Source organism: Teleopsis dalmanni, chromosome 2 (genome assembly GCF_002237135.1).
Source record: "Teleopsis dalmanni isolate 2A chromosome 2, ASM223713v2, whole genome shotgun sequence".
In the NCBI taxonomy this organism is placed as follows: domain Eukaryota; kingdom Metazoa; phylum Arthropoda; class Insecta; order Diptera; family Diopsidae; genus Teleopsis; species Teleopsis dalmanni.
Genome location: NC_051847.1, coordinates 173,022,303 through 173,036,168, shown reverse-complemented (window position 1 = coordinate 173,036,168; position 13,866 = coordinate 173,022,303). Strand labels below are relative to the sequence as shown.

Below are 13,866 nucleotides of genomic sequence, written 5' to 3'. Positions count from 1 at the left end.
ACATGTTGCTCAAATTGTTGCACACGAGTTGGCACATCAATGGTTTGGTAATTTAGTCACACCGAAATGGTGGGATGATCTCTGGTTGAAAGAAGGTTTCGCTTGTTACATGAGCTATATTGCATTGAACAACGCACATCCCGAGTATAAAATTATGGATATATTTACTGTTTTCGAATTTAAAGAAGCTATGCAACATGATGCCGATAACAGTTCACATGCCATATCTTTTGATGTTGAATCCACGACGGATATACGTCGTATTTTTGATCCGATTACATACTCAAAGGGAACTATTTTATTACGTATGTTGAATTCAATAGTAGGCGATGAAGCATTTCGTGATGCTACGCAAGATTTATTAAAAACAGCAGCTTATAATAATGCAGACCGTGAAGAGCTTTGGGCGCATATGTCACACCATGCTCATGCCAAGAAAACATTACCAGAAAACATGCATATTAAGGATGTGATGAATTCATGGATATCAAAACCAGGTTATCCCGTTGTGACAGTAGAAAGACGTGATGCTGATTTAGTTGTTAAACAAGAACGTTACATACTTCCATCAAGAAACGTATCCGATAACAGTCGTTGGGTTATACCAATTTCGTTTGAAACTGATGAATTGCACAAAGGAGATAATATTCCAACACATTGGATGCAAGAAAATGACACTGAAATTATTATTAATAATGTCTTCTCCAGTGATAATAACACAGATAATGTAGTCTATCTGAACTTATATCGCACTGGCTATTTTCGCGTTAACTATGATTTGGCTTCTTGGTTGGCTCTTCGTAAGAAGTTTAGCACGTTGCCGCGTGTAACACGTGCTCAACTATTAGATGATGCAATGCATTTGGCACAGGCGGAGTATTTAACATACGACATACCATTGACATTCCTTATAGAAATTTTCTCAGCCACCGATGATGAATTATTATGGAATGCAGCGCAAAATGGTTTAAATTATTTGATTGATATGCTTCAGCGTGAACCGGCATATGAAACCTTTAGAGTAAGTAAAATAGTTTATGATATATAATATTTATTCATTACTTGAAATTATAAAAATTATTGTATAGTTATTATTATATTTAAGAAATATTTAGAATAATTTTATTAATATTTAAAGGCTTTCATGAAGTTCAACGTGCGTCCAGCTTTTGAACGTTACGGTTTGAATGAACCTGACAATGAGTCGCATTTGCAGCTTCAGCATCGTGCGGTAGTCGCTCGTTTGGCTTGCAAGTTTAACTATGATCGTTGCACAATGGCAGCTCATCTCAAGTACCGTGAATGGATGGCTGATGCCAAACTAAATCCGTAAGTAAAAGAGTATTACCCGTAGTAATTATATATTAAAAAAAATTCACTTCATATCTCCGAAGCAGCAAGCATATATTAAAAATAATACAATAATAAGACCATATCAAAATCCAATTAATTGCTGGGATTTATGTTTTTATGTTTCTAGTTCTACTAATTCTGTACCATAACTGTTGACTATGTTCCTAGACATACCATAAAAGTTATTAAATATAGAGAAGTTTTAGGTACCATCCTCCAGAACCTTTAATATTTTTTTTCTAAGCAAGTATACATAATATAAATTCTTTCTGAATGTTTCGTTCCCAGCAAAAAACCCATATCAGTCTTTTACATATTTATGGTCAAATTTTATAAAATATGTTACAATTTTCTGTAGATTAATATTAATATGTTTACATATTTATCTGCTATATTACAGCAGTTTTTTTTTAAATTAATCATATATTTTAATATTTTTTTACATTCTTTCGTATTTACAAATTTTTTAAAATTAATTCAATTATCTTTCTTTTACTTGAAATCCATTAGATTTACTGCTTTTGTTCAATTTATTCCATAGATATATCATTTACCATATTCTAACATTATATTTCAGTATCAAACCCAATTTGAAACCAACAATTTATTGCACTGCATTAGCTGAGGGATCATTTCAGGAATGGTATTTCGCTTACAAGCAATATAAACGTAGCACAAGCGCATCGGAGAAAGAGCAAATACTAACATCACTCGGTTGTACGACAAAACCGTGGTTACTCTCAAAGTAAGTGAAATTTTAATAATAAGTATATATTATTTAATCATTTTATTTATATATAAATATTTGTAGGTATTTAAATATGACAATCAACCCTACTTCTGGTATTTTAAAACAAGATGGTGCGCGTGCCTTTCGTTCTGTTGCCAAAAATCCTATTGGCTATGAAATTGCATTTGATTTCTTACAGACAAACATTAAAGAAATTGCAGATTAGTGAGTTATCATCATATAATTTAATTATTACAATATTTTATTAAATTCCTAAATATAATACACAGCTTTGGTGACGGCTTCTCAACGCTATCCGAGATGATAAAATCCATTACAACATATATGAATAAAGAATACCACAAAGAACAGTTGGAACAATTTGCTAAACGAGCACGTAAATTGGGTCTTACGGCAGTGGAATCCGCTATAGAGGTGGCTATGCAACATGTGAACAACAACATTTACTGGCGCAATCGTTCCTATTACAGCCTCAAAGGATATCTCGAGGCAATTGTTAGTGAATTCCACATTAACATTTTCTAAGCGTTAACTGTGGTAGCATACTGCTCTATAGAATAAGCTCATTTTAATTATAATACACATATTTTTCTAAATTAATTTTGAAATTAGCTGTAAAACAAATGCAATGCTTATTTATTTTTATTTTAAGAACATGTTTGCAACTATATTTTTAAGAAATTGAAAAGTTAAGCCAAATTTTTGCTTTAATATTTTATTTAATTTTTTTGTTTTTTGCAAATAAATAAAATGTATGTCTGTTCTAATTATTTAATTAAAATCAAAATTGCAAACAAAGTGATATATTTCTATAAGTGCAGCAAAATACTAAATTTTTTTTAATCATATAAGTTTGCCGAGTAAGATTTGATGCTTTCGCACTTTATATTATAAAAACTAAAATATATTTATATTTAAAGTAACATATTATTTTAAATTATACCTAAAATTATTTGCATATATATTGGAAATTAATTTCTCATTATTTTCATTTGTTATATATATAATTATAGTTTAAGAAATTTTAAAATTTAGTTTCTATAAAATATTTATATATACATACTATATATGTAGTAATGTTCCTATGTTAAAATATGAAATGAATGCATATGAAAATAGTCATTTAATTTATATACTAAAATAAAATATAGCTTTCATAATTATTTTTGTAAGTTTGTTTTTTTATTTTCTTTTAACCTTTTCTTTATTTATATATTTGTTAAGTTTTAATTAATGTTCAGTTAGCTGTATGATGGCAAGGGAAAGGATTGAAAACAACTTTAATTATTTGAGATACTTATATATAAAAAAAATATTTGGTTTAATACTATATTCAAACTTATTCAAAATCAATTATATCTTGTTGCAATTTTAATAGACTACCTTTATCATTATATCAAAACATTAAAAAATGTTTATGTTACACATATAATCATAATTAATTATATACGTAGCATTTTTTCTTTCTTGTACAATATATTATGTTATAATATATTACTTAAACTCAACTAAAACAAAGGTTTTTAACTAGTTAATACTCAATATCAATAAAACTGTTGATTCTAAGTGAGTAAACCATCTGTGTTACAACAACCTAAATTAACCTAAGACCTAACATTTAATACAATTCAATGTGTTAAAAATTAAATAGGCGAATATATCATTTAATGTTTAAAAACTATATATATTGAAAAAATCTATTGAAAAAAATTACTTGATTATTATGAAAATTAAAATTATATTCAATACAGCACTGGGTTTTAAGTTTATTGGTTAATTTAAGCTAATTAGGAGAACTACTACTATAAAAATGGATATGTTAATATTATTGAAAAAATCAAAAATAAGACAAATTCTAAAAAAGTTTATCATTAAAATAATAAAAACTCAATTATTTTTTAAAAAATTATTTTTAAGTTAAGCACAATTACATACTATTTAATCTTTAACTAATAAAGTGGAACTACTTAAATAGATTTTTTAAAATGAATGAATAATTAAATGAATGAATCTTTTAGTAAGACCTTCAATTATCAAATAATTTCATTGTTTCTAATCTGTCACCAATATCATAGAATTAATTTAAGTATCATCTGCAAACAAACCATTTTCAGAGTCTATATAATATTATATAGATATAAATATAAATTTATCAATTTTAATTAAACTGATAAATTCTGTTAAAAAAATTATTCTGATTCGTTTCATATTTCACAGAATAAATGAAATTCATTATTTTAGCCGTATATAGTATATTAAATAATTAAAAAAAATTTTTTAAAAAAAATTCATATATTTTTAAATGAAAAAATGAATAAAATAAATAAATTGACACATGAAAACTAAAATATATATTTTAGATAATGCCTAAAATATTGAAAACTTATAAGGTTTTTAAAATAGTATGCGGCACACATAAAAATTAAATAGAACTTTTAATTGGGATTAACATATAAAAGTTGAAGGGAACACTACTATGTTTCGAACAGATAGACGTATATATGGAAAGTTTTCTTCTTTATTTTTAAGAATTAAATTAATTGTTTTCAAATTTAATTTAAAAAAAAATTTTGTTGTAATTATACATATGTATGCACATAAAAAGAAAATTAGAATTTTTAATCCTATTCAATAAATGCAATAATATTCCTTTCTAGGAAGCATCTCTACTTTCTTTTGCCGCCTTAGCTCTAATTAATCACTCTTAAAAAGAAATTACTATTAATAATAATAATTGACAATAAAAATTATTATTATAAGTAAATTTATAACGATTTGTAATCAACTATGACAGTTCATTATCAATTAATTTTATTTACGTTGAAATCTATAATAAAGACTAGACTAAATAATAAAAATTTAATATTAAAAGTATTATAAAATAATTTTTTTATATCTTACACATAAATGTCAGGATAAAACGAAAAAAATTATTCATATTAACAAAATACATTCTAATTAAATTTTATTTAAATCATTTTAAATTTGTTTATATTATTTTTTTTAATAAATGGAGAGTTATGTTTTTTATTTATATACAATATTATTTATTTATGTTATAATGTTCGTTATTCAATGATATACAATTCCAAATTAAGAAGAAAAAGATGTAAACTTAAATAAAGGAAGAATACGATCACACACACACAGTTATATATAAGAATAACATCAAATAAAGTTATTTAATAAAAATTATATGTCAATCTTTCGAAACTAAACAATTATTTTAATTTTGTTTTATCTTCAAAATAATTTAAAATTGTAATTGTTTAATTTTGAAAATAAAATTAGGAAAGTTAAGTGAAAAATGTGAGCATTTAAGTTAAGAATTATTTAAATTATATGCATATATTGAAAAATATTTTAATAATTACAGGTTTAAAAATATCACTTGTGAGGAGTTTGTAGATTTTCATATGCATAATAATGAAATAAATTAAAAATAAGTAATATAATAAAAATTAAAAGAAATACAAACTAAAATGAAACCTAAATATATAATAAATATAAAAACATATTCAAGCTGGAATTCAAGTACTGCCGAATTTAATATATAGTAATGTGTATTAAATATTATTATTTTAAATTAAAACAGTGAATAGAATGAGTTAATAAAAAGCAGTATTTTTATTTCTAAAATCAGAAAGTAAAAATGGGTTGAAGCAAATCTGAAACAAAATCTATATAATTAATAATATGTAGAGAAACCTTATATGTGTTTGCTGAAAAAAAATTTTTTTCATTATAATGGAACAAAATCATAATTTCAAAAATTGTTTAAGTATAAAGTTTCATTAAAACTCTCTTTTCTTTCTTTTTTATTATTCGAAGCATACAAGTTGTCTTAATTACAATAAATATAATAAAAAAAAATTGCACGTATGTTATATGTAATTAGGTAAAAAATTGTATACTTGAAAAAATATATGATTTCATATTAATATTGTTGATATCATATTAATAATAATAAGTAATTATTAAAAGTTCTTCACATCCTAAACTCGGATTGCCAAAACAAAACATGCTTTATTTATTTTTAACTGAATTAAAAATTTAATATAGAATTATTTTGTATTCAAAACTTCGTTTATTTTAAATTAAAATTTTTTTAATAACACTACAAAAAAAATTAAGCAGTCACAATCTTTTGTAAATATTTTATATCTAAATTAAAAATTAATTTACCACAATTACCACAATTGGTGTTTAAATGAAAGCAGCCTTTTAATGAGTGTCCTTATATGAAAGCAACAACGTCTAAAAAGAAAGAGGAATATCGAATTCTCTCACCTTTATTAAAAAATAGCAAGAAAATATTATTTTGAATAAAATAATTTTAACAAGAAAATATAAATTTATAAGCACATATATATATGTTAAAATGTATTTGTTTTGTAAATAATTGTTAGATCACAAAAATGTAAAAACGAATTATTCATTTTAATGAGTCTTAAATATTTATTGATAATTAAATGCATAATTTTAATATGAAATAAAATAAAACTTATTACTAAAATGTATATATATCTTATTTATGGTTTGAGATAATCGTAAAATATGAAATGAAATGATCAATAAAATACATTTGGCTGGACGCACAGAGGATTCATTACAATGTCAATGAATATCCTGGAACTAAGATAATTGTTTTTTGCTGAATAAAGTAGAACTGTGTCGTACAACATTTGAGTTTTAATAAAAATGCATTTACTATGTAGAATAACAATATTTTTAAAAATCTATACGCATATATATAAAAATTTTGAAACTCATGTAATTATGAATTTACTATATGAAGTAATATACCAAGAAAATCGTACCTATAGTCTCTTTTATTAACTTAAGTCTTTCAACTTGATTAAATGCGTTAAATTAATATTTAAAACATAGAAATATAAAACATAATTAATTATTAAACATCATATTATTTTTTAATATACTTCAGAATATAATTGCTTCTATAGAACATAGGCTGCCTTTACTGCCGAACATATTAATAGCATTTACACTAACAAAAATTATGGTTGCACTACTTCCAATGCTTACTGTCCTAATGATAGGCAAACTTCACATATTTATATATGGTCGGAATAAAAGAAACAGCGAAAATAAAATTTAAAAGAAGTTGAGGTTAATGGTTTATTAAAATTACAAAAACAATTTTAATAAATTTTAATATATATTTATAATTAATTATTTTTAGAAAAATAATATAATATAATAAGAAATAAGTATTAAAAGTAGTTCAATATTTCTTAATGATAACTTAATACTAATATTAATTACATTTTTTGAAATACCAGATATTAGATAGATATTAAATTAGATATTACTAAATATTAATATACAGGTATAGTATGGCCACGTACGCACGAATGTGTATCCTTTTACTCCTAATATAAACGATCGAGCTGGTGCATCCATTATAAATATTCTAATATTGATTAAAATTTAATTTCAGAAATAAAATAACATTGTATTTTGTATGTAGCCGTCGACATTCTCATTAATCACAGCAAGCTTGATTTTAATTCGATTGTATTGACAATACAAAATTTGGAAAATGGCGCTTTACGCAGACGACACGTGCTTAATCTACTCGGATCGGGATGCCATAAATGTAAGCAACACTTTACAGGGAAATATAGACCTTATGGTGGAACACTTCCAAAAATGGAAGATTAAAATTAATAATGACAAAACCAAGGCTATATTTATAACTCGAAAAAGAAGACAGCATCCTCCAAGAGTTTGTGACACGGAGATACGGTAAGAGGATAGCATAAAATATCTGGGGGTCATTTTTGACAAACGGTTCAATTGGCTTAAACATTTAAAATACAAACGGAATTGCTGCTCTAAGATTCTACATTTATTAAAGTCGCTATTTAATAATTATTACTTCAACTTTAAAAACAGAAAGTTACTTTATACGCAAGTAATTAGACCAGCACTACTGTACGGATGTGTTACATATAGCAAAGCCTCAAATACTACATTAAAGCAATTACAGATAGCTCAAAACCTGGCTCTAAGATTCCATGGTATATTAGATCAACAGACATACATAGAGATCTTAGGATTGACTCAGTGAAAAAATATATCAGAGACAGAGCTCTAAAATTATTCACTAAAGTTATTCACGCTACATAACCCCGCCCTAACAATCCTCAAGTCCACTTCTGGATTCTCAGGAAGATATGCTGATTTAAGGTCCGTCATTAAAAAAGACAAAAAGACTAAAAGACAAATAAATGATATGATTTCTTAGCCTAGTTAAAGCCTAGTGTGGGGTAGTGATAAGCCCCCCAGCCATTATAGAGTAAAAGTGCGTAATAGCACTAACTCAAGAACAAGAAAAAGAAGAAAAGAAAAAGTTAGAAAATTATTTTTTCGGAAGTTTCTAGTTTCCTGCTTAAGAAAAAAAACACAACACAATAAATAATTTTCAAATAAAAATGTAGCCTCTGTGTTTACAGTTCCTCTAAAGTAAGAATATTGTTTTAAGCACAGATTCCACGCTAGGTATAAATACATTACATATTTAAAGTGATTATCATTGAATAATAAGAAATCAAAATATTACTTACCTATATATATTTAGTAAAATTATTTTATTATATTTTATGTATTCAACTTTCACAACACATCAACTGTAATACGCCAATTGCACTTTAATAATAGAGAAACAAAAGCGACATATGTAAATATTATATTACAAAAAACAAAAAGAGCAAATTAATCATTTTGAGAGAAATGGCAATTGCTTAACAATTGTCCAAGTGCGTAATTGGGAAGTAACTTAAAAAAAATTCTCCAAACATTCGTCGAGGCGAGTAATAATTGCACTTCAAGAATTCAGAAACAAAAGCGACATATGGAAACATTACATTACAGAAAAAACAAAAAGAGCAAATTAATCTTTTTGAGAGAACAATCGCTTAAGAATCGCCAAGGCGAGTAATAAGCGAAGCATTTTGACGATTAGCGATAAATGAATCGTCTAAATGCTGGCTGGGATGCATCGTCTTCAACAATAATGTCTTTGGCTTCCTTTGTACGAATGAACTAGAAGCTATATGAGTATTTGGTTAGTATTAGTTTTATCTATATAGTTTTTTCGAAACAAGGTATGTTTTGTTTGCTATTAATTTCATAGATGACTAACAAAACTAACAAAATATTAATGTTAATGGGCAAAAAATAACCCATGATCTTTCCGATTTAGCTGAAATTTTTTTATGAGTTTGTTTCATAAAATAAGAAGACCAGTATCTCGGGCAAAAATTTTGTGATTTTTTTTCTAGAAGATATGGACCCATGGGATTGTGAGAAATGGCATTCAGTTGTGATTTTTGTTTTATGAACGTCAGTCATGATTCTGATAATCGCCCGTACCTCGTGTTCGTTGTGAGACATTGACTCTGTTTGTATTGTTGTTGAATAATATTAATATATTAATATTTATTTAATAAAAATAAAGAAACGAAAAATAACATACATAACATTTGCGAAATTATATTGAGAATTTTTATATTTTCAACTAGCCAAAGCGCTTATCAAAAACGTGTTTGTGTTTAATAAAGCTTTCGTCATAGTACGGAATTGTTAGTGTGCTTATGAACTCAGCTTTCAACAGCTTGTTGTTGGCGGTTGTTGGTTTTACATGATAAGCTTATGTGAAAGCGTGATATGTCGGATAAACTATAAATCTACGGCAGCTTTCAACACGGCCGCGTCAAATAATAATAAAATTTTTTTTTAAACCGGTAGTGCATTTATTCGTTGTGTCCTCCTTTTTTTAATTTTATAAATTCTTAAGAAGAAGCACAGCATAATTGTTTCATCTTCGGCTAAGTGCACATTTCTGTATTTGCACATTTAAATAAATAAACCTGTTGAGACGGTTTGTGAGATTGTTATATTCCTCCTTTCGATTTTGGAAAAAATCGTACTTGGAGGAAGCATTTCAATAATCTTTGGACTTGATCATTATTTACATGACAACTCTCATTCTCGGTGAGTGTTGCCGCAAAATTTATACAAAACAAAAGGGAACATTTTTTGTTGTTTTTTACTCTTATTTATACAATACATTGTATACATTTGTAGTTATTTAGTATTAACTTTATATTGTAATTATATTATATATCATTATATTTGTATTTGTATTATATATAATTGTATATATATTTATAATTTGTCATATTTACATTTATTAGTATATTGTATTATACTATATGTATAGTTGTATCTATATATTATTTATATTTAAATTATATTTATATTTGTATTTATATTACGTTTATATCTTATTTATAGTCTTACTATATTTATATACACCTTTTACCTAGTCTATCTATTTTCCACATTTTTCTTTTATATATTCTCTTTTCCTTATTCTTTCATTCAAATTATTCGTACCTATAAAACTTAATTCTCGTGAGTTTATCACTTTTCCTTCTTAATAATGGAAGTTAGAGACGGAGGAACGCAAACCTGTAATGATATACCTGATAATGGAACGACCTCTCCCACTCCTTTATTGAAACGACCCAGGACTGTTGCTTATTCCCAAAATCGTAAGCTAGCTGATGAGCAACTTGAGTCTGTCTTAAAATCTGTTGCAGCCCTTAAGGCTGACAACGCCCGGCTACGTGCTGAGAATTCCTTCCTTGCCACCAAGCTGGCGCTGTACACGAGTAACTTACCAAAGTCTTCCTCTTCAACCTCCGCCGCAAATACTGTCCCCCCCTCCACTTCTACTGCGGCGGCCTGTAGCATTATTAGTACCCCGAAGCCAGCGCCAAAGCCCAAACCCAAGCCCTCTGTAGCTACTAAGGTCCTTGTGGGTCCCAATCCTCCCACTCCCTCTACAGTTCCGTTGGCTTCGGCCACTAAGTCTTCCAAGCCACCAGCCATTACAGCCCGTGGCGTCAATGTCAAGGAGCTTGGCTCCTCCATCAAATCAGCCTTTCCTAATGCCTCTTATGAGTTTAAGTGCATAAATGGCACGACCACTCGTATCCTAACTAAGAGTAAGGATACCTTTTATAACATCAACTCCCTGCTCCGCGAGCAGAAAGTTGAGAGTTTTGCCTCCATTCCTTTTGAGGACCGAGTCACTCCGGTCCTCCTTAAGAACTTTCCCTCATCCTATGATGAGGATGACTTGAAGTCGGCCTTGGCGACTGACTTACCTGAGTTCACCTTCTCGAAGGTCTCCAAGTTCACTCCACCTGCGCGCTTCACAAAGCGTAACCCCTCTAGGTATGCCAATTCTTGTATTTGGGAGCTCCATCCTATCCCTTCTACAGACATAAAGTCCCTTCTCAATGTTAAGCGACTTCCATCGCTTAACATCATCATTTCACTCGAGCAGAAATCTCGTAATGAGATCCCTCAATGCTCAAATTGTCAACGCTATTTTCACACAGCTAAGCTGTGTAATTACCCCCACCGTTGTGTACGCTGTGGTGAGTCTCATCTACGTGGCGAGTGTCAACTTCCTCCTCCAGCTTTTGATCCAGTTACTCAGGAGCAACTTGCAGCCACTATCCCCAAGTGCTGCAACTGCGGTCAGACTGGTCATCCGGCCAATTACCGCTGCTCCAAATATAAGGAGCTGCGTTCTCTTCGCGCCAATAAATCTCGTGCGCAAAAAATCCCCCCCCTCATGTCTATTGACTTGAGGACTCCGTCAAATTTCGTGAGACCTGGTGTCTCATTTGCCTCTGCGGCTAAAGCCGCAACCCCTAAACCCATTTCGCTGCCTAAGACAGCTAATCCTTCTCCTATTCGTGCTCCTGAGTCAGACTCTTTTCTCCCTGATATTCAGGGTATCTTCGCCTTTGCTGCTGGCATTAAACAGCAGTACAGCCTTCTGCCCCATTCTGACAAGAAAGCCTTTCTTGTCCAGAAAGTCCTCGAATTGGCACTGAGATGAATGATCTAAGGATCATTCTCATAAATGTCAATTCGATACACTCCAATCTTAGGCGTGCTCTTTTCGCGGATTTTGCTGAACGCAACAACCCTCATATCATCCTTGTGACTGAAACACGGCTCAATATCAGGAACGTTGTTGATGTCAGAGGATATAATTTTATCCGGTTCGATAGGGACGGCGTCGGCGGGGGAGTCGCCATCTTGGTAAAAGACTCTCTCAAGTGTTCTAGGATTCACATCCCCTCACTTGTTTCTCTTGAGGCGGTTGGTATTACTCTTTCTCTCTCCAATCGCCCTGATCTCAATATCTTTTGCATCTACCACACATACTCTATTGTTTCTTCCATTGACCCTCATGATCTGGGCACTCTTGCTTCCTTGTCTCCTAACCCCTTTCTTATCGGTGGTGACTTTAATAGTAAGCACCCCTTTTGGAATAATGCTGCCTCTTGTTTCAATGGCACCAGGCTATTCAACTGGCTAACTAGTAGCCCAGTCAGTCCTATTCTAAGTGTGGTAGCTCCTTCGGTTCCGACTCATGTCAATAGTATCATTGACTTTTTTTTAGCGGATAATCGCCTTCTTCCCAGCCTCGGTGACCCACGAGTCATCGACGGCATTTCTGACCACCAAGCCGTAAAGCTTGCGCTTCACGACTGCAGAGCTGCTCGTGCCTGTCCTCGCACTTTTTTTAATTTTCCCAGCACCAACTGGTCAGAGTTCAATCTCACTCTTGACCAGCTCCTTCTCAATTTGAGCATTCCCGAACACAGGAACATGACTCCGGTGGAGATTGATTTTGCTGCCCTTACTCTTGAAAGCATCTTCGCCTCCACAATTGATGAGCATGTTCCGAAGGTGCATGTTCGCAAATTTTATCAAGTTCCACTTGATACTACTACCCTTCACCTCATTAAACTGAGGAAATCGCTTCGCCGCAGATATTATCGTCTTAGACAGGTTGCATCCACGCAAGCTCATGCGTTCCAAGCTATCCTTAAGAACCTGGACACCATAATTGCCCAGAGGGTCAACCAAGCCAGGTTCAATTCCCTTAGTGCCAAACTTCGGGCCACCCAGTGCCGGCCTGACGTCTTCAGCACGATCAGGCAAATCTGCGGATCAAATAGGTCCATTTCTGATCTCCGCTATGGCAACACCATAGCATATGATGACTTCGATAAAGCCAACGTCTTTGGTGAAGTCTTTGTGACTAATCACCGTCTTACGGCTGGCCTAGGCGAGCGCCACTTTATGTCCACTACAAATTCTGTAGTGCATGGGCTCTTTGATGCTTTTAATGAAAGCATTGTTACTTTCTCCCCGCAGTTTCCCGCTCACTGCATCAATGTTGAAGACACTCAAGGGTTTCTCACCCCAATTGATCTTACTAACATACTTCGGCTTAAAGCCCCTAAAAAGTCATCTGGCACTGATTGCGTGTCTTTTTACGCTATGAGGCGTTTCTCACCACTCTTTTTCAAAAAGTGCGCCATGCTCTTCAACCATGCGTACAACACTGGTTCCTTCCCCCAGCCATGGAGGAAGGCCATAGTTTGTCCCATTGCCAAGAGTGGCAAACCTAAATGTGACCCCTTCAGCTATCGTCCCATTTCTCTCCTCAACTCCGTCAGTAAGCTCTATGAGACTTTCATAGCAAGCAAGCTGAAGTCCTTCTCCTCAAGGAATAATATTATTCCTTCTTATCAGTTTGGCTTCAGAAGCCAAACCTCCACTCTTCATGCCCTGCATCATCTCCAAAATGAGATATGCATAGGCTTTTTCAATAAGCAGTCCACTGTGGCATTAAGTCT

General features: G+C 30.8%; 1 protein-coding gene across 1 annotated transcript in view; it reads left to right on the top strand.

Annotated features, from left to right (window-relative positions):
- Positions 1-2,735, top strand: part of LOC119676183 (aminopeptidase N-like) — a 13,993-nt gene extending 11,258 nt beyond the window's left edge. Inside the window, exons 2-6 of the mRNA XM_038087416.1 lie at positions 3-1,021; positions 1,139-1,329; positions 1,931-2,098; positions 2,165-2,308; positions 2,374-2,735. Of these exons, the coding sequence (XP_037943344.1) occupies positions 3-1,021; positions 1,139-1,329; positions 1,931-2,098; positions 2,165-2,308; positions 2,374-2,629 (1,778 nt within the window). The 3' untranslated portion in view covers positions 2,630-2,735. The remainder of the gene's footprint in view (positions 1-2; positions 1,022-1,138; positions 1,330-1,930; positions 2,099-2,164; positions 2,309-2,373) is intronic.
- The last annotated feature ends 11,131 nt before the right edge of the window (positions 2,736-13,866 follow it).